This window comes from Apteryx mantelli, chromosome 2 (assembly GCF_036417845.1).
Source record: "Apteryx mantelli isolate bAptMan1 chromosome 2, bAptMan1.hap1, whole genome shotgun sequence".
Taxonomy (NCBI): domain Eukaryota; kingdom Metazoa; phylum Chordata; class Aves; order Apterygiformes; family Apterygidae; genus Apteryx; species Apteryx mantelli.
Window position 1 is genome coordinate 113,156,162 of NC_089979.1, and position 24,886 is coordinate 113,181,047.

A 24,886-nucleotide genomic window follows, 5' to 3' on the forward strand; every position below is an offset into this window, starting at 1 on the left:
AAGGCAGTGCCTTTGACAGAGACACATTGAATACGATCTACGAGAGTTCTCGGGGCTCTTTGGACAAATTTAGGTCTTCAGAAATAGTGACGTGAATGACAGTGTCAGGAAAAGCTGCTTTAGAGCAAAAGATGGAATAAATGTCATTTGAACAGTAAGATGCACCTTGATAGCTTCTCTGTATTGATAAAGCTCTCAGCATATAGCAGATCTCAGAATGGTAAAATCTCACGAACAGAAACTGGAGCTTGGCAAATTCTGTCTAGAAGATGGGTTTAATTATGTAACAGTCGGGGAGACTGAAACCTAGCAGAATATATGCTGGAGAGCATGGTGATTTCTTGATCGCTCATGAGTTTTTTGTTTGTTTGTTTGTTTTAAATGAAGATGGGATGATTTTCTGATATATGTGCAGTATTTCAGAAAGATGCTTTGCAAGGCTGAGACAGAATTTCTTAGTGAAGATTATATTGCCTGTGTTATATAGAAACATTCCTTCTGGCTTTTAAAATCCGTGAATCTGGTTTTTAAACAACTTCTCTGGCAGCTCACTTCAAATCATAGGCTTGGCAGACCTCTTTGTCTATATCAATGCCCTTAAGCCGCTAGAAATATAGTATATCTATTCCTGATCTCCAAAATCTCTTGATTCCTGTCAAGAGAGTTGGCCATTCCATTGGAATTGCTTTATACTTGTCCCTAAACACAGCACACTGATGCCCACAGTTGTGCTTTTCTGCTTAATGCATATTCTAGTTAATTTGACAAGTCTAAATTTTTTCAGATGGCTTTGAAACAAGCATTATTTTGTGCATTGCTTATAGGTAGGGTATATGTATTTGTATAGGTATTTATATAGGTATTTGTATGCGCGTATTTGTAAGGAATGGGGGGTGGATTTCATTCTCATACCTACAAAATATTGATAGTGTTTCTTCATGTGTTCTGTAGAAAAAATAACTATTCTGAGCAATCATCTGTGCTTGGTTTTACCTTTGAGTACATTTTACTTTGAGCTTACTCAAAAATAAAGGCTTATGGTATAAGCAAATGCATTATACATATAACCTTAACTTATAGCATTGCAAATGTATTGCTGTATTGATGTGCTGTGTCCCCAGGGGTTATGGCATCTATCATTTGTGCTTTTGATGGCCTTGACCTTGATAGGGAGGATAAGTTTATTGCAGGCTATGTAGTGTAATAGTCCTCTAAAAGTATAAGAGTGTGTTCTAAACCACCATAAAGTTTACACATAGTGGATGAATCAGAATTTGCAATAAGCTGTAGTGATTTTTGAAAGCTATTTTGCCATTCAAAACAGTTTTAATTTATTGGAGAATACAGCTTCCCAAACAAACATGTTCTGCAGGAACGGCTTTGCTGTCTTGCTTGCCTCTCCTTTTTTTAACCCCCCCTCTAGAGTGTATTAAAAAACAGGGCTTTACTTTAGGAAAAATAATAATAAAATTGTGTATGTATTTGCAGAGCATTTGGAAGGTGAATCTCTTTTTTATATCATCAGCCCAAGAGACGTAGTTGTGGCTAAAGAACGGGACCAAGATGACCACATTGACTGGCTTCTTGAAAAGAAGAAATATGAAGTAATCTTTACAACATTCTTTTCTTCAGGCTTTCCTGGTTCAGAAGTTGTGGTGGGAGGGCGACTTTGCAAGCTCATTTGAATGAGAGAGTTCCTGTTCCCACAGTCACTGCGTAAACGCTTGCAAGGGCAGGTGTTGCCCGTGCAAGGATAAACCTTTGCAGTAAAGCACCCTATAACCCCAGCTTGGTTTGAAATGGAATCAGCCTCTACAGGGGCTACTGCTCCTCTCCGTGGTCTCTGAGGGACTGCTAGATTTCTGACTGGATCAACGCTTCTGAATCGCACCCCAATGAAGTGGCTGAATTAGAGGCTGCTAATACTGCTCACAACATCAGATGTTAAAAGTATTGGATGTCACTAAAAATTGATTAGAGCTGGGTTTTTGATTTTTAAAGCAGTAGAGCAGTTAACTGATGAGCTATGTGAGTATTTTGCTACATCTACCCATACTGAAGGGGGAAAGAAAAAGAGGATATTGGAGTTTCCCATTCTAAATTGCTTCTGCTATGGAATGAAAATGGTGTTTTAGGGCACTGTGTATTGCTCCATGTTACTTACTTCCAGTGTTGAAATTTTTAAAGGTAAAATAAAACAAGCTCAAACTGTAGGTGTTGGTGCTGAAAGTAGCCTTACTCAGAAAGAAGCAATACTAATAGTAAAAACCAAGGATATACAGCTCCCTTGGAAAAAGCAACTCAGTATTTAGTTGTCTAAATATTGGTGGGTTTAAGCATGTATATTTAAACACCTAAAATATTGCTGATAAACCCTTACAGGGAATATCAACATGTGCCCAGTGTTCTGGATTCTGATGTCCTGGAATTAATCGTTTAGAGCACTTGCTACAAAGCATGAAGTCATTTGCTCCTTTAGATGTTATTTGTTGGATGCCCATAATAAGAGGAGAAAAATGTGGGAAAGCCATTCAGCATTTATTCCTTTTGTTAATGCAATCATGATATTCCTGATGCAGTTTTGTGTAAGTCCTTGTGGATGCTTTCACTTCTGAATAGCAAACTCATATCATGAGTGCAGTTTTGCCATTTAAGTAAATCACAGTATTTGGTCCCCGAAGACTCCAGTAATTTGCTAGTGACAGCTGTGTGCATGTGTCTTGGTGAAAGCCATTCAAAGTAGTAGGTAGCTTGTGTTGTTAAAGGTTTCATTTTTTCTTTGTAAAAGTGCCAGTTTTGTTTCTGTACTTTTGAAGGAAGTAGAAGAGCTGCAAGTGGCACTTAAGAAAAATAAATCATTCTGCCTGGAGAAGGCTTTTGGGGTGGGGGACAGAAAAGCACCCTTCCCCCACCTCCTTTCCCAATGATTTTTTTCACAGGCTTTGATAGTGAAGGGTTCTCATTTGAAAATGATCCAATGAGATTGCACTGTCTGTTGTGTTGTAGTCTGGAGATTTGATCCTAATACAGTAATGTGGAGTGAACCCAGATGGAAACAAAAATAGTTTTCTCTTTGGTTGACTGCTTTGTTTGAGTATGAATTCAAAGCTGTTCATCCAACCATGGCATTAAAAATTCTAGTGCTTCAAACACTATGCTCTGAAAAATAGTGGATATATGCAGTTCTAGAGCTTTCTGTATTGAAGGTTTATTTATTTGACTGGTATGTCTTTTTTTCTACTTTATGACTATAGGAAGCTTTGATGGCAGCTGAGATAAGTCAGAAAACCATAAAAAAACACAAGATTTTGGTAAGTCTCAAAACTTCTATTCAAAACAAAGCATTTGATTTCTTTCAGAAGCCTGTGAGATGCTACAAATACATTCCCTGTTCCATACCACACCAGACAATAGCTGTTATGCATACTCCAACTAGTGTTCAATTTCCTGATTTCAGCTGCAGCAGCAGCAATATTAGTGTGTGAAACACAAAAGGATCTGGATTTTGTGAAGGTGCTCTAGACATTAAAAAGAAAAAAATTGCACTTTGCTGCTGATGGGCTTTTTTGTTTGCTTTTATTTTTGTATTAAATTTCCTGCTGTTTCAAGTAACACAGTATTACAATATTTGAGAATGGGTGGGGGGGGTGACACATTTCTCTTTAACTTTTACCTTGTACATGTGACAGGATTTGGCAGGAGTTTTGGAGGGGTAAATGGAAGACCTTTTAAATCCTATTAAAATTCAGTTGCGGTTTCACATCTAGCTCTCTCATGTTACTTTGCAATTCTCATTTTTTAATATATTTAAGCTCCTTCGCTCCTATATAGTTATTTCCCCATGTTTATAATTCCTTCACAGAGCAACAAAGGGTACTGATGCTTTAAAACAATGGGGGTGAAGGTGGGGGACAGATAATGTAACAGCCACAAGAGAATCACTAGTTTTTAGCTCTCTTTAAATTGACCTAGGTGTGAACACATTAATATTTTTTGAATACTGCTGCTTCTTTAAATGTGAAGTGTTGTACTTATGTACAAAGTATTAGTACAGATGTTTAATTTATAGCAGATTACTACTATATTACATATACATGTCAATACATCTTAAAAATTCTTTTCCTCTTGTGTAATCCAGAAGTCAGATCAAGACCTAATGGCATGCTCTCTGCTATCATAGAGGTTGCACGATTTAGCTGCTTTGTTTCCTTTACAAAAGAAAGAAAGAATTCCTAAAGAAGGTCCAGGCAATATAGTAGGAAAAAAACTCAAAGCTTTTTTCTTGGTTTGCAAAAAATTTGTTTCATTAGGATGAAAGTCAGTGTGGGTATATACAGGTAGAGTCTTTGAGTGTTTGGCATCTAATGCAAAACCCTTGGAATATGTTGAGGGAAAAAAAATGTTGACATCAAGCCTGAAGTGAAGGATTAGTGGTACAGGTGTTTAAAAGGACTTAGGCTTTCTCTGCCCAGCAGTGGCCACACTGCTGACACCACATTCACAGTGCTCAAGAAGTCTGTTCTTCTTGGGGATTTTACAGGTTTACAATTATGCTCAGAGCCCCTCTGTACCTCTTCAGCAGAATTCAAGGGTCCTATATAACTGGAGATCCTACAGCCCCATTCCTTTTACTCTCTTCTCTGATCACTTGGGCATTGGCCCACAGGATTTTCATAAAAAATTTTATGTTGCACCTGAGAAAACCTTCCAAAATGCTTTATTTTTGCTGAAAATGAAGGCAGTTAGTTTTTGTCATTGTACAGCCATCTTTGTAGCTGGAAATGCTGTGTTTTTAATGATATGACTCTTAAGGTATGCAGTGGGTACACTGGACTGCATTGACTTTTACACCAATGTTGGTATTGCAGAAGAAGGCCTCACTGTTTGAGAAAATGCATATATTAAGCGCCTAGCAAATAATTTTACAGCAGGGCAGTGTGATAAACTTCTCTAAGGGGAACTTAGTATGTAAATGAACACAGATCTTTAAGCGAAACACATCCAGTGTGATTTAGTGCTTTTTAGTTATAAAAGCCTGTTACCTTATCTAGTTTCTGTTCTCTATCACTGCATAATAAAATGAGCTGCCTGCTAAATTATCAGTAATTCCTTTACTTTATGGAGTAGTACTACGACTTACATTCTCAACAAATATTTCTTTTTCCCTGATGCAAACTTTTTGTGTGTTGACAAAGAAGGTTTCTCATGCTGTTGCTGGTGTTTTTATTCTTGAGATAACTAATACGAGCCCCAAATGATCAGCTACGTGTTTTGAACTATCCTTAATATGTAGAAGTGGCACGGCCTTCCCAGTGTCATTGAGGTTATGAGAAATATTTAAAAGAGCATCTTAATTTGAAGGTATGAGTGGTCTAGGCAAGTATCTTATTTCTACTGTTTTGTGGATCCTGCAGCTCGTGGGGAACTGGGGGTATCTACTTAGGACTGGTGCTTAACCCAACAACAGTGCATATTGCTGAAACAACAGTCACTGAGGCAGTAAAGTACTTCACCTCCAAACTTTTATATGTACTGGCTTATTTTTATCCCCTTTCTCTTTAGGACATTGGTTTGGCCTATATAAATCACCTAGTGGAGAAAGGAGAGTATGATCTGGCTGCTCGGTAACTTATTAAAGATTTTCTTTGCTTAGTAAAGAGTGTCTGTGTGAGAAAAAGAGAAAGCACCTACTGATTCTGAAGTATGTTGTGATACAGATATTCCAGGTGCTCTGGAATTTCAAAACATACAGATACATTAGTGTGTCCTGTATTTTCCTGCCTGAAGCGAACCAAAAAGTACTGTAGTCATTCTGAAGTTTAATTTGAGTTGAGACATAAATATTTTTGAAAGTACAGCCTTATTCCTCAGAATCGCATTAGATTTTCAAAACTGACATTTAGTTTGGAAGTTGATAAGTTTAAGTTTACCAGTGTCAATACATGTAACACAGAAAACAATTTGTGGTTACATGGGTGTAAAAAAAAAGTCAGTTTGGGGTATCCAGAGTAAGGCTCAGAAATTACACAGGATTTGTGTTTTCATATACGCACGTGTGTGTGTGTGTGTGTACATATATATGTATGTATGTATGCATTTATCCTTTTAAATGCTTAATTTCATTCAGCTGGGATTTAAAAAAATTGGCTAATTGTATTAATATGGCTCTAGTCAGTAAGGGCGAATGCAGGGTAGGCAGTCAAGTCTTCTTAGATGCAAGAAAATGGAGCAGATAAGATCTGAAAGAAGGAGAATCTGGCATACTCTGCTTGAAGCAATGGTTGCCAAAATATGTGACCTTTGAAAGTGTCCTGACAGGGAGAAGAAAGGCGAAAGGAAGCCTTGCACTAGGCTGTCACATTTGTATTATTCTGTGTACATACCTTTGTTTTCTCCCCTTTCATCTTCCTTCCAGAAAGTGCCAGAAAATTCTTGGCAAAAACACAGACCTGTGGGAATTTGAAGTTTACAAGTTTAAAGAAATAGAGCAGCTTAAGGTAAGTTAACTTGTATTTTGGAACTCGTGAAACTCGCATGTTATATTTTCTGCTTGTTTTCACCAAATATCTAAAGGATCACCATTTTATACATATAGCATGGTAGCAGGATACAACACTGTTTCTGAAATTCCTGGTCAAGATCTCTAGTTATACAGTTCTCCTTCAGATTGATACATATATGTTAATAAGGCTCAAAACAGGGCAGGAAGCATAGCACATCCAAGTACTCACCTGCTTATTTTTAAGTTTTTGACAGCCCACAAGAAAAGATGTACCCCTAAGGCTTTTACTTTCAAAGATGCTTACAGTTAGATATGCTATTCCCACTGTCTTGTCTTCCCCCCCCCCCCATATTCCCTTCTAATATGTCCTGAAAAATGCTGTCCCAAATCTTTTAAGCAACAAAGGCTCTCTGGGTGAGGGCCTTCCCTGAAAATTCAAGTCCCTTGCCAACAGAGCCACAGCTTTATTTATCAAAGAATAGTTAAATTGCATGTCAAAGAATAGGTAAATCAGATGTCAAAGAAGAGTTAAATTGCAAAGCAACAGGGGAAATCTATGCTGTTTGCTAGAAATGGTGGTAAGAGAGAGGAGCAGTCTGCCCTGTCTTGTGTTTTCCCTGGTCGCAAGCCAGCTACCATAAGGGTACACATTTAATGTGAGATTCTCAGTTAATAAATTGCCTGGGACATGAGACCATAGTGCTGTCACTGCCAAACCAGTAGAAAACATTATGCGCACTCCCTTTGGTAACGCATGTACGTTTATTTCTGAATTTTATGTCTTCCTATTCAAACTCAATGAGCCAAAAAGGACATATTATTAAGATCTCACAGCATGCAGTCCCTTGCTGGTTTTGAGCTGTTTAATTCTGTTCCAAGAGTGCAAGTGTTTCATCGTTATGGTTTTTAGAAATGCCTGGCTTTTGTTTTAGAGTCATGCCAGTGCAGGAACAGGTCTGCCTTGTATATGAGTTCTTAGTGGTTTGGTGCACTCTGTGCCACACTGGAAGGTGAAATCTCATGTTTCTTTCTCTTTACTTCAATCCAGTAAAGGACCTGAGTGCAGGGACAGGTGAAATTTTGATACACTGCTTTTTAGTCCTTTTGCTTTTATTTTGTTTTTAGCTGCAAATATCTGGAATGGATGTTTTTCTTGTCCCCACTTATGTCATCCAGCAGACTGTAAAATGCAAAAATATTTGCAGGTTTGCTGCAAAAACATCTCAGTTAAATTACTCCCTTTCTAAACAGTTAGTTGTTTCCAGCCCTCTGAAAGCTGACCATAGAAAAACTTAAGGTGTAGTATGTTGCATTATTCAGTTTGAAGCTGCAATTCTAGAATATGCCTTTCTTCTTTTACTATTACAATTACATATAACTTTTCCCAAGTTACTAAAGATCCCTGAAAATTATGAAGGATGAACTAACTAAAGCCAGATCTAAATGAAATGGTTCCTAAAGATGCTTGCATTTCCTTGTATGTTGTTTGGAATTTGTGCCTGTTTATCCAACCAGCAGGTAGTAAGTACAATAATAAAAATAGCCTATAATGGCTTCTAGTGCTGATGAGGAGGTTATGTTGGAGATTTGGAGACAAAGTGTTTTCTAGCACCAAGAAATGAAATTAAATGAACTTTGGACGGTGTGTCCTTCGCTTTGGGATATTTATTTTATTTACACTGACACTCTCAGCAGTTACTTGTGCATTTTGAAAAGAAGTTTTCTTAAAGAAATTTCCTCGCATGTATAAGCCAATGCCTGAAATCTGATGTTTCCAGTGTAGCATAACATGCCACTAACCAAGGTTGTAGTGAAACTAAAGGTTTACATTTTCTTTTCCTGCAGAAGGACTTATTAGTGACACCCCAATGCCAAAGCCATTAGGGTGTGGGAATTTTTTGTTTGTTCAGTGTTGTTTTTTTGTTTTGTTTTGTTTTGGGTTTTTTTTGAGTGTTCTGTACTAAAAGGGTTTGGGTACCAGAGGCTGCATTTTGGTATCTTGGTGTCTCTCGTGTCTTCAGTGAATTTCCCATAGCAAACCTTGCTACGATAATTGCAAGAATTCAGAGCCTCGTAGCAGTCTGCTCCACTCCACCTCCAGCAGAGTTTCCTTGATAGAACAATGTGCTTGTGCTGGAGTCGCTTCAGTATAAAACCTGATGTCTCAGCTCAAACAGCTGAGAAAGGTGGATTTGAAATGAGATGCCAAAGTCTGTGAGTCTTGGCAGCTGTGGCCATTCTTTCGACTGCTGTGAGAGCAGTAACTTCCAGTAGGGGTGCAGGATGATCAGCTAGAGGCGGGAATGTTTTAATGACCAAAACGCTGGCTAGAGGACACATCAAAGACTTCACCTGACTCTGGTGGGCTTAGCACAGAACAGCATTGTCTCAGCAGCCTGTTTGATCTCATGAGTATCCTCTGAGGAGTAAATATTTATGGTTTGGTCTTAACTGGTGAGATGTTTTGGAATGTCTCATGCCGACTTTTATATGGGGTTTCTCATGTATACCCCACCCTTATAGCTATTGACCAAAAGTCTAAAAGCATGTCTTAACAAGAAATGAAAGAAGAAAACCGTTCCATGTAAAGTATCCTCTTTTTATTAAAGTCACTTTCTACTGTGAAGCACATGGTTCAGGAATTGATACAAAGGCATCCTGATTCTGGAGCTGCTTTTCTGTCTGTCTGACCTCACTCCTGAACTACTGCTTAAAAATAAAATAGGAAGAGTATGTAACCTTCAGCACAGGTCTTAGCTCAGCTTTGTACCTAGGCTTAAAAATAACTTGGATGCTTCTCTGTCTTTGAGCACCGAGGCCAAACTGCAGGAGGCAGTTGTGATTTTCCTTTGAAGCAGAGGGACTTCAGGCAGGAGGGATTTCCTTCCTGAGACAGCCCAGCCCCTGCATCCCAAAGCAGCTGCACCGCTCTGCAGCCAGCTGTGCACAGAAACTGGAGCCAAAGGTTTCCGCAAAGTCTGTCAGACTGGGCTCTTCATTTAGGAGGTGGCAGGAAGGTAGAAAGCGGATATGAAAACAGCAGTTTAAGAACGTCCCCTTTCTTTGAGTCTCCAGCTGATCACAGAGAATCGCTGAGGTTGGAAGGGACCTCTGGAGATCATCTAGTCCAACCCCCCTGCTCAAGCAGGGTCACCTAGAGCACATTGCACAGGATTGCATCCAGGCGCGTTTTGAATATCTCCAGAGAAGGAGACTCCACAACCTCTCGGGGCAACCTGTTCCAGTGCTCTGTCACCCTCACAGTGAAAAAGTTTTTCCTCACGTTAAGATGGAATTGTCTGTGTTTCAGTTTGTGCCCGTTGCCTCGCGTCCTGTCGCTCGGCACCACTGAAAAGAGTCTGGTCCCATCCTCTTGACACCCTCCCTTCAGATACTTGTACACGTTGATAAGATCTCCTCTCAGCCTTCTCTTCTCCAAGCTAAACAGGCCCAGCTCTCTCAGCCTTTCCTCATAAGAGAGATGCTCCAGTCCCCTAATCATCTTTGTGGCCCTTCGCTGGACTTGGTCCAGTAGTGCCACATCCCTCTTGTACTGGGGAGCCCAGAACTGGACGCAGTACTCCAGATGTGGCCTCAGCAGGGCTGAGTAGAGGGGGAGAATCACCTCCCTCGACCTGCTGGCAACACTCTTCCTGATGCACCCCAGCATACCATTGGCCTTCTTGGCCACAAGGGCACATTGCTGCCTCATGCTTAACTTGGTGTCCACCAGCACTCCCAGGTCCTTCTCCGCAGAGCTGCTTTCCAGCAGGTCAACCCTCAACCTGTCCTGGTGCATGGGGTTATTCCTCCCCAGGTGCAGGACCCTGCACTTGCCTTTGTTGAACTTCATGAGGTTCCTCTCTGCCCACCTCTCCAGCCTGTCCAGGTGTCTCTGAATGGCAGCACAGCCCTCTGGTGTATCAGCCACTCCTCCCAGTTTTGTATCGTCAGCAAACTTGCTGAGGGTGCACTCTGTCCCTTCCTCCAGGTCATTGATGAAGAAGTTGAACAAGACTGGACCCAGTACTGACCCCTGGGGGACACCGCTAGCTACAGGCCTCCAACTAGACTCTGTGCCACTGATCACAACTCTTTGAGCTCTGCCATTCAGCCAGTTCTCAATCCACCTCACTGTCCACTCATCTAACCCACACTTCCTGAGCTTGTCTATGAGGATGCTATGGGAGACGGTGTCAAAAGCCTTGCTGAAGTCTAGGTAGACAACATCCACTGCTTTCCCCTCATCTACCCAGGCAGTCATTCCATCATAGAAGGCTATCAGATTGTTTAGGCATGATTTCCCCTTGGTGAAGCCATGCTGACTACTCCTGATCACCTTCTTTTCCTCCACATGCGTGGAGATGGCTTCCAGGATGAGCTGCTCCATCACCTTTCCAGGGATGGAGGTGAGGCTGACTGGCCTGTAGTTCCCTGGGTCCTCCTTCTTGCCCTTTTTGAAGACTGGGGTGACATTGGCTTTCTTCCAGTCCTCGGGCACCTCTCCTGTTCTCCATGACCTTTCAAAGATGATGGAGAGTGGCTTAGCAATGACATCCGCCAGCTCCCTCAGCACTCGTGGGTGCATCCCATCAGGGCCCATGGATTTGTGGGTGTCAAGTTTGCTTGAATGATCTCTAACCCACTCCTCCTCCACCAAGGGAAAGTCTTCCTCTCTCCAGACTTTCTCTCTTGCCTCCAGGATCTGGGATTCCTGAGGGCTGGCCTGAGCAGTAAAGACTGAAGCAAAGGCAGCATCCAGTAACTCTGCCTTCTCTGCATCCTTCGTCACCAGGGCACCCACCCCATTCAGCAAAGGGCCCACATTTTCCCTAGTCTTCCTCTTGCTGCTGATGTATTTGAAGAAGCCCTTCTTGCTGTCCTTGACATCTCTTGCCAGATTTAATTCGAAACGGGCCTTAGCCTTCCTCGTCGCATCCCTGCATACTCTGACAACATTCCTATATTCCTCCCAAGTGGCCTCTCCCCCTTTCCACTTTCTGTATACTTCCTTCTTCTGGTTGAGTTTTGCCAGGAGCTCCTTGCTCATCCATGCAGGTCTCCTGCCTCCTTTGCTTGACTTCCTACTCATAGGGATGCACCGCTCTTGAGCCTGGAGGAAGTGATGTTTGAATATTAACCAGCTCTCTTGAACACTCCTTCCTTCTAGGGCCCTCACCCATGGGATTCCTCCAAGTAGGTCCCTGAAGAGGCCAAAGTTTGCTCTCCTGAAGTCCAGGGTTGCGATCCTACTTGGTGCCCTGCTGCCTCCTCGCAGGATCCTGAACTCCACCATCTCATGGTCACTGCAGCCAAGGCTGTCCCCGACCTTCACATCTTCAACCAGTCCTTCTTTGTTTGTTAGTACGAGGTCCAGCAGCACACCTCTCCTTGTTGGCTCCTCCACCACCTGTGTCAAGAAGTTGTCACCAATGCTCTGCAGGAACCTCCAGGACTGTTTGTGCCTAGCTGTGTTGTCTTTCCAGCAGATATCGGGGTGGTTGAAGTCCCCCATGAGAACCAGGGCCTGGGATCATGAGGCTACTTCCAGCTGTCTGTAGAAGGCCTCATCGACTTCCTCATCCTGATCAGGTGGCCTGTAGTAAACACCCACAACAGTGTCACCTCTGCTAGCCTGCCCTTTGATCCTTACCCATAAGCTCTCGACTCGCTCTTCATCCACCCCTAGGCACAGCTCAATACATTCCAGTCACTCTCTCACATAAAGAGCAACTCCACCCCCTCGCTTTCCTGGCCTGTCTTTCCTAAAAAGCATGTAGCCATCCATGACAGCACTCCAGTCATGCGAGCTATCCCACCATGTCTCTGTAATGGCAATGAGATCATGGCCCTGCGACCGCACACAGATCTCTGGTGCTTCCTGTTTGTTCCCCATGCTGCGTGCATTGGTGTACAGGCATTTCAGGGAGGTGATCGAGCATGCAGGTTTCCCAGGAGGGGTAAAAGAGGGTCGTCCATAGCCACATCCCATGCGCACTTCCCTGGCTGCATTCACCTGCTGGAGGCATCCTGACTTGAGCAGTCTTTTGCCAACTACCCTGGCACTATAACTCTCCCCTTCCCCCATCTTTCCTAGTTTAAAGCCCTCCTTACCAGGTTGGCCAACCTGTTGGCAAAGACCCGCGTGCCCCGCCTCGTGAGGTGGATCCCATCTCTCCCCATCAGTTGTCGATCTTCAAACAGGGTCCTATGGTCGCAGAAACCAAAACCCTGTTGCCAACACCAGCGGCGCAGCCAGTCGTTAACCTGGAAAGTCCGTCTCCTCCTCCTCTCATCCATCCCCCTCACTGGCAGGATTGAGGAGAAGATGACCTGGGCTCCCAGACCCTTGACCACCATCCCCAGAGCTCTGAAATCCTGCTTGATGGTCTCCAGTTTGCCCTTGGTGTCATTGGCGCCCACATGAAAGAGCAGCAGTGGGTAATAGTCCGAAGAATGGACGAGCCTAGGCAGTCTTTGCATGACATCTCTCACACGAGCCCCCGGCAGGCCACAAACCTCTCTAGACAAGAGGTCAGGTCTGCAGATAGATGCCTCCGTCCCCTGTAGCAGGGAGTCCCCCACAACAATCACCCGCCGCTTCTTCCGGGCGTTCCGGCAGGGCACAGGGTCTGTTGTCCCAGGTACTTCCCTGGCAGCCATGCCCATCTCCTCCTCATCCTGGAGGGCACTAAACCTGTTCTTCAGCTTCAGGTCTTTGGGAGGAGTAGGAGCCTTTCTCCTCCCATGAGCAGTGACCAGTTTCCAGCCTTCTTCTACGATGTTATGATGTAGCGTTTCACACAGCACAGAGCCCTCTGGCAACTCCACTGCTGCAGGGGGTTGGGACTCCTGGAGCTGTACAGTCTCCGAGAATACCCTGTCTATCTCTTGCTCTGCTTCTCGGATGCTGCGCAGCCTACTGACCTCCTCCCGTAACTCCCTTACCTGACGACACAACTCGCCAACAGCAGCACACCTCCTGCAGGAGAGCTGGCTGCCAGCCCAGGCCTCCCGGAGAGGCCCCAAGCACTCCCTGCAGCCTGAGACCTGTAGAGCTGCATCTGCTGTCAGAGGGTCGGTCTGGGTCCAAGCCTCTGACACAGCAACTCCAACAGCCGCTGGGGAACGCGCTCTACGGCGTGTCACGACCATACTTGAGGAAGTGTACACCACAGGAAACAGAAACAAAGGTCCCTTCACGCGTCCCTTCGCGCGCCCTTCTGCGCAAACTGCTGCGCAAACTGCTGCCTCTGTTCGCTGCGCTCTCAAATGTCCAGGGTTATTGTTTTCTTACTTTATAGTTGGAAGAGGCCTTTTTATGGGGGCTTGGGCATTTGATTCCCAGTGGCAGCTGGCAAGACAGTGCCCCAAGTTAGTTATTAAATTCTGCAACAGGCGGCGGGAGCCAATGTTGGCTGCATGCTGTGTTTTAGAAGACTGGCCAAGCTCAAACAGCAGGAAGAGGAGAGGTGTCCTGTGAGGGATGAACAGTTAATTTTTGCAAAGTCATTAAAAAAATGTTTTTTTAGTCTTTTATTTTCATCTCCTTTTTCACCTATGAATGGATGACTTTCATGAAACATGCAACTTAGGCAATTGTTTTGATTTAAATATTAGAAGAATTTATTGTGAACAGTCATTGCTGTTTGTAAAGCTGCAACACAAACTATGTCCGAGTGAGTTGTTATTCTTCCTGCTTTGTTCAATCCAGCAACTTAAATCTAATAACAGAATGCTACAGCACTAGTAGGCAGTAAGCAACATCTACAAGTATTTGGAGGAACTTCATCAGTGTTGGACCTTCAACTACAAGCCCCAGAGTCCCAACACAGCTGGTAATGGCAGGATTTGTTTTGGCAGGCTGTAATAACCTCTAGTTGCATGGTAATAGCGCTAATGAGACCCTGTGCTGAAATTTCCTGGTATGAACTGATTTCATTCTGGCTGGGTTCTCATTTCTTGCAAGAAAATGCAACTTCTCTCATCAAATAAGACATATCCTGAAAAGGAGGAGAGTCAAAAATTCATATAGCACAAATTCTCAAATTAATTCTCATTTGGGTAAGTAGAAATAGCTAGTGAGCAGAACTCTTTATTAAATGTAGTAACTTCACATGTCATAAATTATATGTACATGTTTTTCAGCTAATGAATGCTCATACTTTTTTATGAGATAAAATAGCAAGATTGGACAAAATAGATTTTGAAAACTTGCGTCTTCTGAGGAGTTTTATGTGGTATTTATTTTCTAGCAACTGGCAGTAAACACTTGGACTTCTGTAAGTCCAATAGCTGATTTTCCCATTTCAATTAATATCACTATTTTTCTAATGAAAGTTCTCTCAGGTAAGTAATATAGTTCCAATATGTGCCAATGTTAAAGCAAATTATGTTAGGATGCTGTTTAAAATATGACTATATAGTGCGTCTGGTGTTTATCACGAGCCGTGTTTGGGGACGGGGGAATTGTGTTTGTTTCACAGTAGTCCTTTTTTTCTGTAATCGATCTACTGGGATGTTCTGTGTCCATTCCCCTTCTGACTCTTTGTTCTCTTTGCTCCTATAGGCAATTAGTCGTTACTTGCCCAGACGGGATCCAGTTTTGAAACCTCTTATCTATGAAATGGTCCTGCATGAGTTTTTGGAAAGTGACTATGAGGTATGGCTGCCTGACATGTCCACATGTAATGGTTATTACCAGCAAAATACCCTCAGCAGTTTGGAATTCTGATAGCAAATTCTCTGTGGTATTCAAACAGATCATCAATGGTCAATTCAACAATAATTAAAATAGAAAAAGATGGATTTTTTTTCAGTGTCCAAATGAATAAGTAGAATGTTTTTCAGAGCACGCAAATATTGTGAGATTGGTTACTTCTTATGAACATTATTATTTTTAATTAGTTTAATGTAGCATGAGTGGTAAAGGTGCTTCACAAAGCATGCAGCGCCTGAAAAAGAGCCAGCTTCATAAATCTTAAAAACATTGCCCTAAGAAGGAACATCTGTGTTCTCCACTGTTTATGTCTGTGGGCACGTAAAAATGGCTAGAGGTGAAGCGCAGCAGGTATCATCTCAGAGGCTTAGATGAGACTCTGATGTTTTGAAATGTTCCTTAGGCAGTTCTTTCTATTTCTTTACTATCTCTTATACTTTTAGGGGTTTGCAACCCTGATAAAAGAGTGGCCTGGAGATCTCTACAACAACACAATCATAGTTCAAGCTGTGATGGACCACCTGAAGAAAGATCCGCAGAATAGGACTTTGCTGAGAACACTTGCAGAGTTGTGAGTACAATTTTACACCCTATTACAAGAAAGTAAACTCACAATAATATCCTATTGCTTATAAATATTTGACTAACTCTCTTGATAGAAACATTTGCCTTGCTGCAGTCTACAGAATATCAGCTATCTCTGCTCTCCACTCCACTCTTCTGGTTGCACAGCTTAGCAATTCTTTTCCCTTCCTTAGAGAATGTACATGGAGTATGAAGGCAAAGAGTTTGGTGCAAGATTAGATTTGCTACCGCTTATTCCAAAGCAAATAGCTAGCTTCATGCTTTTGTTGTCAGAGGAAGCCTCTTTTGTGAAGTGTGCATTTCAGAATTACCCAGAGGAAAATAAAATGACATTTTTCTCTTCTGTTTCAAAAGTCGTAAATATAAGTTTACTGCATGGCTGGAAACATCTGACTGGAAAATGTCTTAAAACTGATCTGGTTCTGGGCTACTTCATACAGAGATGTTAAGAAGTTCTTCTCCTACTGCTTCTTTGAAGAGAGTAGGCTCGCTGTCTATTGCTCTGTTACTGTCTGTCCCAAAGTTTTAAGAGAACAATGTGTTTTAGTTCTGAAGTAAATTCCAGTTAGTTTCCACAAATAGAAAGCTAATGTTCTGTGTGGCTTCCCCTGTGGTTAGAAAACAGGGGAAAGTGAAAATGCAGAGAACCACAGGACAGAACACAAATGCTATGATTGCTATATAAACAGAGTCGAAAATAATGTTGTCCAGTGTTCTTTCCCCTCAGCAAAAGTGAATCATGTCAACTCTTCAGATATTCATCAAATCAAGTAGTATCCTAAGAAGCTTTATATCCTAGGGTAAATTTATATTTTCTCTCATTGGGGATTTTCCTACACTCAGATATGTGGAATCATATGTATCACAACATCTTTTTTGATCAGGTATACTTATGACCAGCGCTATGGAAGAGCCCTAGAAATTTACCTAACTCTGAGGCACAAGGATGTCTTCCAATTGATCCACAAGCACAATCTTTTCAGTTCTATCAGAGACAAAATTGTTCTGCTTATGGATTTTGATGCAGAGGTATGGTGATTTTTAATGATTCTTACATTCACTTTCAACTAGAGGTGTTTTAACATATTAAAAATGAATGAGCTATAGACAGTTTTGTGACAAGGAATGAGTTTGTTATGTCTAGGTACATTCTGAGGTAAGGAGATATTTGCACAGATTGCAGAATAATTGACCCAAGAATTTAAATTTTCCTGTATATTTTAATCTGAGTATCACTCATAATGAGAGAACAGGAGTGCCAAATCTGAGATCATCATTGTGATTCTCAGGTAGACTTCCATGATGATACTCTTTCTGTGTTTCTAATCAAATAGTATACTAATGAGCCAAAAAAGGAGTCAGTGAATTTATTATGAAAAATATGTTTGCTGTAGTTGCTACTTTTCTTTTGTCACAGTCGATTAATCTGCTTCTGAAAGTTTGCAGAGTTATTAACCTAAATTCTAAAAATAAGAAAGTGTGCATATTATACTGAATTCAATCTTCTTTCTTCCCAGCTGGCTAAAACCTTAGCAAATGTGCTTTGGTAAGAGCTTTGGGGAAAGGATCTATGTGATCCGTGGGTGGAAAGCCAAGCAGATGTCCTTCTGTGCTGCTGTTTCTGCACTGGAGCTAAAATATGAGGCCATCTGTAACAAAGATGATATTCTTTGATATGCCCATTTTAAACTACATAAGAGAAGTAATGTTTAATTTTTGTTTAATAAATAGAGTAAAATATGTCAGGAAATTGTGTTTTGATGCGAAACAAAGTTTGGTTTTGGGTAAGTGGAAGCAGAACAGGAGCTCCTGTGGCCACTCTCCTTACGTGATCTCATTTGCTTGTGTTATGTGTGCAGAGAGCCAGGAAGAGTCCAGTTGTGAGGCAAGTTGAGTCATGTATTTCGTATACTGCAGCCATCATCATGCAGTTCCCTTTTGCAATGGGACAAATAATATTTCTCCTGCATTTGGCAGTGGCCTTCTGTGACCCATGATTCAAAGGGCATACTTCATCTGCGACATAAGTGCCCGGTAGTGATTGCTATTAGTATGGAAAGTTAGGAGAAGCATTCTGGAAGAATACGTGATGTGTTCCCCTGTAATGCTGTGTTGTTGCAGAGTGCTGATGTTATGCAAACTGCTCTCCGAATTAATGTTGCTGAAAAGAGTACATCTGCAATATCCTTCAGATATCCATCAGTGAACAAGCGTAATACTGTATAGAGTGAGACAATGCACATACCTGTTTCTTAACCGGGTTCTTTTTCTTCACTTTAGAAAGCAGTAGACATGCTTCTGGATAACGAAGATAAAATTTCTGTGAGTATAAAAAGTTAGTGGAATGGCTTGCCATGTGCTTGCCTGTGTTACCCGTCCTTCTTTGAGTCTTGTGAATGCAGTGCTCAACACAGGCTTGCTAAGCTGTTGCTTTTGATTTGTTTTTCTTTCAGATTGACAGAGTCGTTGAAGAATTAGAAAACAGACCTGAACTACAGCATGTGGTAAACATTTCTATATTCTGTTGGTTTCACTTTGAGCTGAATAAATTCTTTCCTGGGGTGCTCTCCTAACACATCTTTTATAGATGTGGTTATCCTGTCCATGTGCATGTGACACTGAAATCTCATTGATCGCTCTGAGCCAAGGTGGCTGCTTTTGCGAATCCAGTTTCAACATGGCCTTAGCATTTGTAAAACAGTAAGATAGTTTTAAAATGTATACTTGTGAGATGTTGCTAACATACTCTTTATTTGGTAACACGTGAGCTATCCCTTATGGTGTTATAGGTGCCTGGTCAATTACTTTTTTGCTTGTAGCCCTCCTCTTTTCCTGCACAAAAATAGGGTTGGACAGTGGGTGCAACTCTGAAGCACATTTTGCTGCTCCACCAAGACAGTGAATTACTTGTGTTTCTGGAGCTGCAACATTCATAGGACTGTTCTTGTTTGTGCAGAATTACAGCATCAGTGTAAGGCCGTGGTTCCCCATTGCTATTCTGAGAGCACCTCTTTAGTTTGAAGGTGTTGCCAGGGAAATATGTAATATGTGGTGGTGGGTGGCATGAGGGATTGGGGGGGTGTAGTTTGCTGCTGTGTACAAGTGGGGCTCAGGGCATCGATCTCATGGAGACAGTGGGGTTATGTAACAGAGACCTGATTTTAGCAAGTGGGCCTAGGAAGTGCAATCTGCAGCCCAAGAGTTTTACAAAGAAGATGAACTGAGTGTCAATTTATGGAAGGGCTGCACCAGTTTCAAAGTGTGAAGTCTGCTTCCCTTTGAATAAAAGTGACCCTCCTGATTATTCTCAAGGCTTCTCTGTGCTCATCCAGAAAGAAGGAGCTTTCCCCACTGTTTATGGTTTGAGGTACTTTGGTTAATACGTTTGGTGTTGTAAAAACTTGAACTATGGTTTTCCACAGTGGTCAAGCATATCTACAATGTTTCATATGACATATTTCTCCAAAATTTTCTGTGAAGTTCAAAATACAGTAGTTTCTATGACAGTTGAAGGATAGTTACTTAAGTGCTGTTGCAAACCTGCTTTACAGAGCTGGTTTTGGAGACTGCTGTCATGAGGATACTTCAGAAAAATGTAAAATTAATTTTCTGAATTAGAATTTAATCTCTGTGCCTGGCATGTTCCCAACAAGGTTATTGAGAAGGAATCTTTTATTGGTGGCAAAGTCCAAATAACATTGTATCAATATTTTGAGTTCTGACTCTTTTCTGATTCCTAGTATTTGCACAAGCTTTTCAAAAGAGATCACCATAAAGGACAACGATATCATGAGAAACAGATCAGCCTTTATGCTGAATATGATCGTCCAAATTTACTACCGTTTCTCAGAGACAGCACACACTGCCCACTAGAAAAGGTAAGCCCCCAAGATCTAAACACTGTTCCTCAATTTTTATGTCTGTAGCTTGTATTACTGTAAACTTGTAAGTGTGTCTGCTACTGCCCTCTACTGCCAAAAGGAGGAATCTTTTGAGTTTGTGATGGTCACTGACAGAGGTTTGATTTGCAGAGTTGACTGACAGCTGACACCTTCCTCCCTTAGCTCACAAGGCTGAAGCCTGTGAGGATTTTTAATGTAGAATTTCTGAATTCACACTGGATGCACACCTACAGTTTAGTGCCTGTTCTGACTGGACACTGGGTTGTGCTTGCAAAAAAATCAAGAATCATTTTGCCAAACGTAGTGCTAGCTAGAGTTAGATGTCAAAAACTGAACAGCTGTAACTGATAGCAAGTGAGTCTTTTTGTGTTTTAAAGTCCTAAGTTCCTTTCAAGTAATTTACACTATGTAACAGTCTCTAAACCAGCAGAGCTGAAAATATTTTGTCTTGTACTTTCACTAGTAGACAGAAGGTTTTACAGAGTGCCATGTCTCCACCTTCTTTAACATTTCTACTTTTTGCCTTCCTTGCTCTCCTTCTGCTTCTTCCAGAAACTAAAGAAAAAAAATCAGGGCTTTTTCTTTTTTTTCCTGTTTGAATTTAAGTGAATTTAATGAAAATTTAAGTTTTCCTCTTCAGCTGCGTCAATATCTTATTATTTGTATTTGGTGCTGTTAAGGTCTGCTCTGCTCAGACATTCTGGCAGCTGTCCTCTCTGTGCAGATACAATGATGACACTGATGGAATATTTTTAAGTGTAATATCAAATACTTCATTTCACATAGTTGACATTCTAAACAGAGGTGGTGCCATTTCTAGTACCACTCTTGCTTTGCTAGCTTCTGTCAATTGTGAGCCGCCTTTTCTGTGCAGCGGCACGAAACACTGGAAAATACTTTGTTAGGACTGCAAACTTCTTCTTCGTTGCAGCTGTTGCACAAAACTAGATTGTCTCAGTGTTCCTTTTAGGCATTAAGCCTGAGAGGTTTTTTATTTTTTAGCTCTGTTCTTCTCCACCTTAGTTTTTGCCCTGTGTATTATTAGAGTGATCATGGTTTCATGTGTAAAAACTAAAGAAATTATAATGATGGTGCAAGTAGCTTACCTGCACAGTGCTAAGCAATGCAGGAAAGCGCTGTGTGTGAATGATGCAAATGAACTTTTGGAGTGTGTGATGCCATAGTGACTGAAGTGAGAAAAAAGAAATTGATGTTAGAAAGAGAGTCATTTTAACCTCAGTTAACATGTTTAAATATGTTTTAGTAAGAAAGAAGCTAAGGAAGGGAAGAAGGATACCACCACTGTCTATAAATAACTTTATTGAATTTACCTTCACTAGGGATTCTGTGGGTAAACTTTTTACCATACATATCGTACAGTAATACTTTTTGCCAGAAATCTTTGTTCTAAGGAAATAAAAATGGGAACAGAATTTACAAGGTACCCATTTTTTCAGTTCCTATTAAGCAAATTCCAGTGTGATGTCTAAATTGTAAAAAACATAATAGTTGAACAAGTTCATACTATTCATTACTGTAACTAATTGATTAACTAGGAAGAAATGATTCTCTAAAACCTTTCTGATGACTATAACACACTGTTATTCAAGTGCAGTTTAGCAAATGTTTTATCAAATAAACGGAGAGAAGCGTGTGTGTTCCCTGTTTTCCTCTAGAGAGAGCATGACAGTCAATAAATGTGCAGCACTGAGATATACTGAAAACCTGGTAATTTGTACTTTAATTTCTCAGTGGAGAGAAAAAGACAACTGTCACCTGTGTTTATATATTCTTTTATATATTGTGTTATGTGTTTGTCAGCTAAGCGCAGATTTTGTAACTGCTTGTGGTATTTAGCCCTGAGGTCTTTAAACCAAATTTGCAGGAAATGCTTCCTCCTTCTTCTTTCATACCTGGGTTAGGTTGTTCATTGCATCGTCTTCTTGGAGGTCCCTGGCAGAGTTTGGAGGACACTCTCCTCTTCCCAAAAGAATCGTGGTTATCCTCAGAGGCTTACAGACAACCCTGTCTCACAAATGAATGAACGTCAAGTTGCCCTGCATCCCTGGAGACCTTTGGAGAGTCCTTCTAGAGGAAGAAAGTCTTTGCAGCAGATAATCTCAATGCTTTTGGATTAACCAACTTTTAGAAGTAGAAGAAAAAAGTTGTCAGTAGATTAAAGCTAGAGATTGGCATAGTCCAGACAGAGTTATTTGTACTGTCCCCAGATTTATTAAAACTTAGAGGAAAAACACAAAAAGTGCCACAGTGATTCTCCTTTTAATTAATGCCAGAGGACCTGACAGTGCATATTAAGGGAGCTGTAATCCTGTCAAAATGAGTAATGCATCTTCATGAAGAAGTATCTTTTACCCTTTTGTAGCATTTATGATCAATATAATATTATATCACATAGTTTCCTGTATTCTCTTTCCCACCCTCACTCCTCTTAAATTCCAGGCTCTTGAAATCTGCCAACAGAGGAACTTTGTAGAAGAGACGGTCTATCTTCTGAGTAAGTAACTTTCCCTGTGATAAATTACAACATGCTTTTAATCTTGTCATAAAGTTTAGGCTGGGAAAATGTGCGATTCATTGTCGTCTATCACTTAACGTGCTTTCCCAAAGACAAAGCTGGTATATAGTCATTGGAACCAAATAACATGATTTAGAAAATAAAGCATTGGGCTATTTATAATGTCTCTTAACTTCATGTATTGTGTTATTGTACTTCTGGTTTGGGTTTTTTTTTTGTTTGGGTGGGTTTATTTTTGTGGGGGGAGGGTTGGGGTTTTGGTTTTGTTTGTTCGGGAGGGGGAGTGTTTTTGAAACAAGCTCCAAGAGAAGAGTGATCCTGTTTGTTTTATTTCTGCCCTCTCTTCAAATGTTTTATTCTGAATACATCTCATAACCTTAATATTACCTCTTGCTGAGATGGAAGATTTATGCTGCTTTTTTTTAATTATTTTTTTTAAATTGTAAATGAACTGCCCCCGCAGGGTGAGGAACCCATCTCTGGATGGAAGGCATTGTAAGCCTAAGATTTTTATGTATGTTTATTTATTAGAGTGATGGAAACATTCCAATATTGACCTAATCCATGTTTGTTTTAATAAGAAAAGTGTTCTGTGGACTAGTTGGGAGCAGAGTAACCTATGTTCTAAAAAAAAGCACAAGTTTGGCATGGATTTACTTAAAGAATAGTTCACACAGCTTCCACTGCTCCTTCATCCTCAATCCTTTCATTTTCCATGGGTGTAAACTACACTGTATTTACTGCAAGTTAAGCATGTCCATGCAGGCCCTTAATAGAGGGTAAATCATGTTACAGTTTACATGTGCACATATACCCATGCACACACTCCCTGTTGTTACATTAGATGCTGCTGCAGTTCAGACCCCCTCTCCCCTGCCTAATATGACCAAACACATAGTTAAGAAAGACTTCAGGTCCCAGTTCAGCAAAGTACTCCAAGCACATGTTCAGGTTGCATCGACTGCTCTGGGATTTGCATCTGTTCACAAGTAAACGAGATTAGATTTGTGCTTGGTCAAATTAGTCTGTGGCACCTTCATGTTTTTAAAATTCTTGTGGAAAGGACAATGCAAACCTTCTCAATACTTATCAATGCTCAGTGCTTTAGGATTTCTAATCTCTTTACTTATTTTTTTTCCTTCTAGGCAGAATGGGTAACAGCCGCAGTGCCTTGAAGATGATAATGGAAGACTTGCATAATGTGGATAAGGCTATTGAATTTGCCAAGGAGCAAGATGACGGAGAACTTTGGGAAGACCTCATCTTATATTCTATCGACAAACCGCGTAAGCAGGATAGTTTCTCAGCAGTCTTGCATGCGTATTTTTTGTGGAATGCAATTGCAGGTGAAGGATTGAATTATCCTCGTGCATGCTAGAGAAGGTATTTATGGAGGGCCTGGGAAGTGTTCTGCTTTGTGGAGCACAACATAGCTATCCTGCTGGGCTTAAAATCTTTCAGTAAGGCAACATGTGGGCATGCTACAGAACGGGTACTTAGGCATTTAATGTTCAACTAAGCTCTGCATAATTGTGTTGTTAACAACAGAAATTAATGAGCGAATCATGCTTTTAATTTGACAGAATGTGAGGCTGCATTTTTACACAGCCTCAAAACTCAGTCTGCAGGCTTGATGAGGATGTTGCGTATTTTGTTTACTGCAGCGGTTTCCCTTTGAAATTCTGAAAATTGAAGGACCTGTATCTTTCTGCCCTTTCAGTAAAGTAACTATGCAGTTTTCTCTCTGTGGCACAAAGAGAAAATCTGTAACTGTTAGTGCATTTTGCCCTTCACCCATGATATGAACATCTACTAAAATTCAGATAGATACTGTCAGAATCTCTTAAGCAACATCAGTTTTGTTCTGGAGGCAGATTCAGAGTTCATATGACTAAGAAAAAAGAGAATTAGTTTAACTTTCTACTCTGTAAATTTTTCACCCTCTTCTGGGGCTTTAAATCAAGTCTTTAAAGTCTCTGCTGGGATCCCTTTTCTGCAGGATTGAATATCTTCTAGAATTAGCATGAGAATACATATCTTCTCATCACTAGACCACTAATTCTGACAAGAAGCATCAGTCAAAATCTATTACTACATCATAAGAATAGTGTTTTCAAGTTACCTGACCAACAGAAACCCCTGCTTGAAAGCAATTCATCACTAAAAGTGAGACTAATTAATACAATTAGTGATGTATCTTTAGAGCTTCAAAATCTTTAGAGATTCAAAGCCTGTACAATCCTATCAGTCTCATCTGCCCTATGCAGAGAAAGTCAAGCGGTCTTCCTCAGTTCTGAGGGGTGAAGAAAAAACAGCCCTGAGGTTCCTCCTTCTAGTATTTCATTTAGCCAGTTGTACTCTAAATAGCAAAAGGCTTCTACGTTACTCTCACCACTGCTTCGAAATACCTGTTGAGTTAGTTTAAGCACTTGAAAATTTGCTTTTAAACCCTGGAATAAAGAAAGGGATGTTCACATAATGAAGTTCATCTTATGGCTCTGTTTGCTTGAGTGCTCCTTTGTACTGAATTGATATGCATTATTTACTTGTGTTTTTGATAACTTTGGATACTCTGGCATCCTTTTTCAGAATACCCTCGAAGTTCTGTGAACTGCCAAACTCTGCGTCCTTCTTCCTTTCCC

At 41.0% G+C, this 24,886-nt stretch overlaps 1 protein-coding gene across 2 annotated transcripts in view; it reads left to right on the forward strand.

Moving 5' to 3' along the window:
• The window catches only part of VPS41 (VPS41 subunit of HOPS complex), a 110,274-nt gene that overhangs the window by 71,191 nt on the left and 14,197 nt on the right, over positions 1–24,886 (forward strand). For both annotated transcript variants that reach the window (XM_013955714.2, XM_013955716.2), the window contains exons 13-24: positions 1,489–1,604; positions 3,255–3,311; positions 5,563–5,624; positions 6,416–6,497; positions 15,072–15,164; positions 15,665–15,792; positions 16,691–16,835; positions 18,087–18,128; positions 18,260–18,310; positions 19,547–19,684; positions 22,169–22,223; positions 23,390–23,530. In XM_013955714.2, the coding sequence (XP_013811168.1) occupies positions 1,489–1,604; positions 3,255–3,311; positions 5,563–5,624; positions 6,416–6,497; positions 15,072–15,164; positions 15,665–15,792; positions 16,691–16,835; positions 18,087–18,128; positions 18,260–18,310; positions 19,547–19,684; positions 22,169–22,223; positions 23,390–23,530 (1,110 nt within the window). The remainder of the gene's footprint in view (positions 1–1,488; positions 1,605–3,254; positions 3,312–5,562; positions 5,625–6,415; positions 6,498–15,071; positions 15,165–15,664; positions 15,793–16,690; positions 16,836–18,086; positions 18,129–18,259; positions 18,311–19,546; positions 19,685–22,168; positions 22,224–23,389; positions 23,531–24,886) is intronic.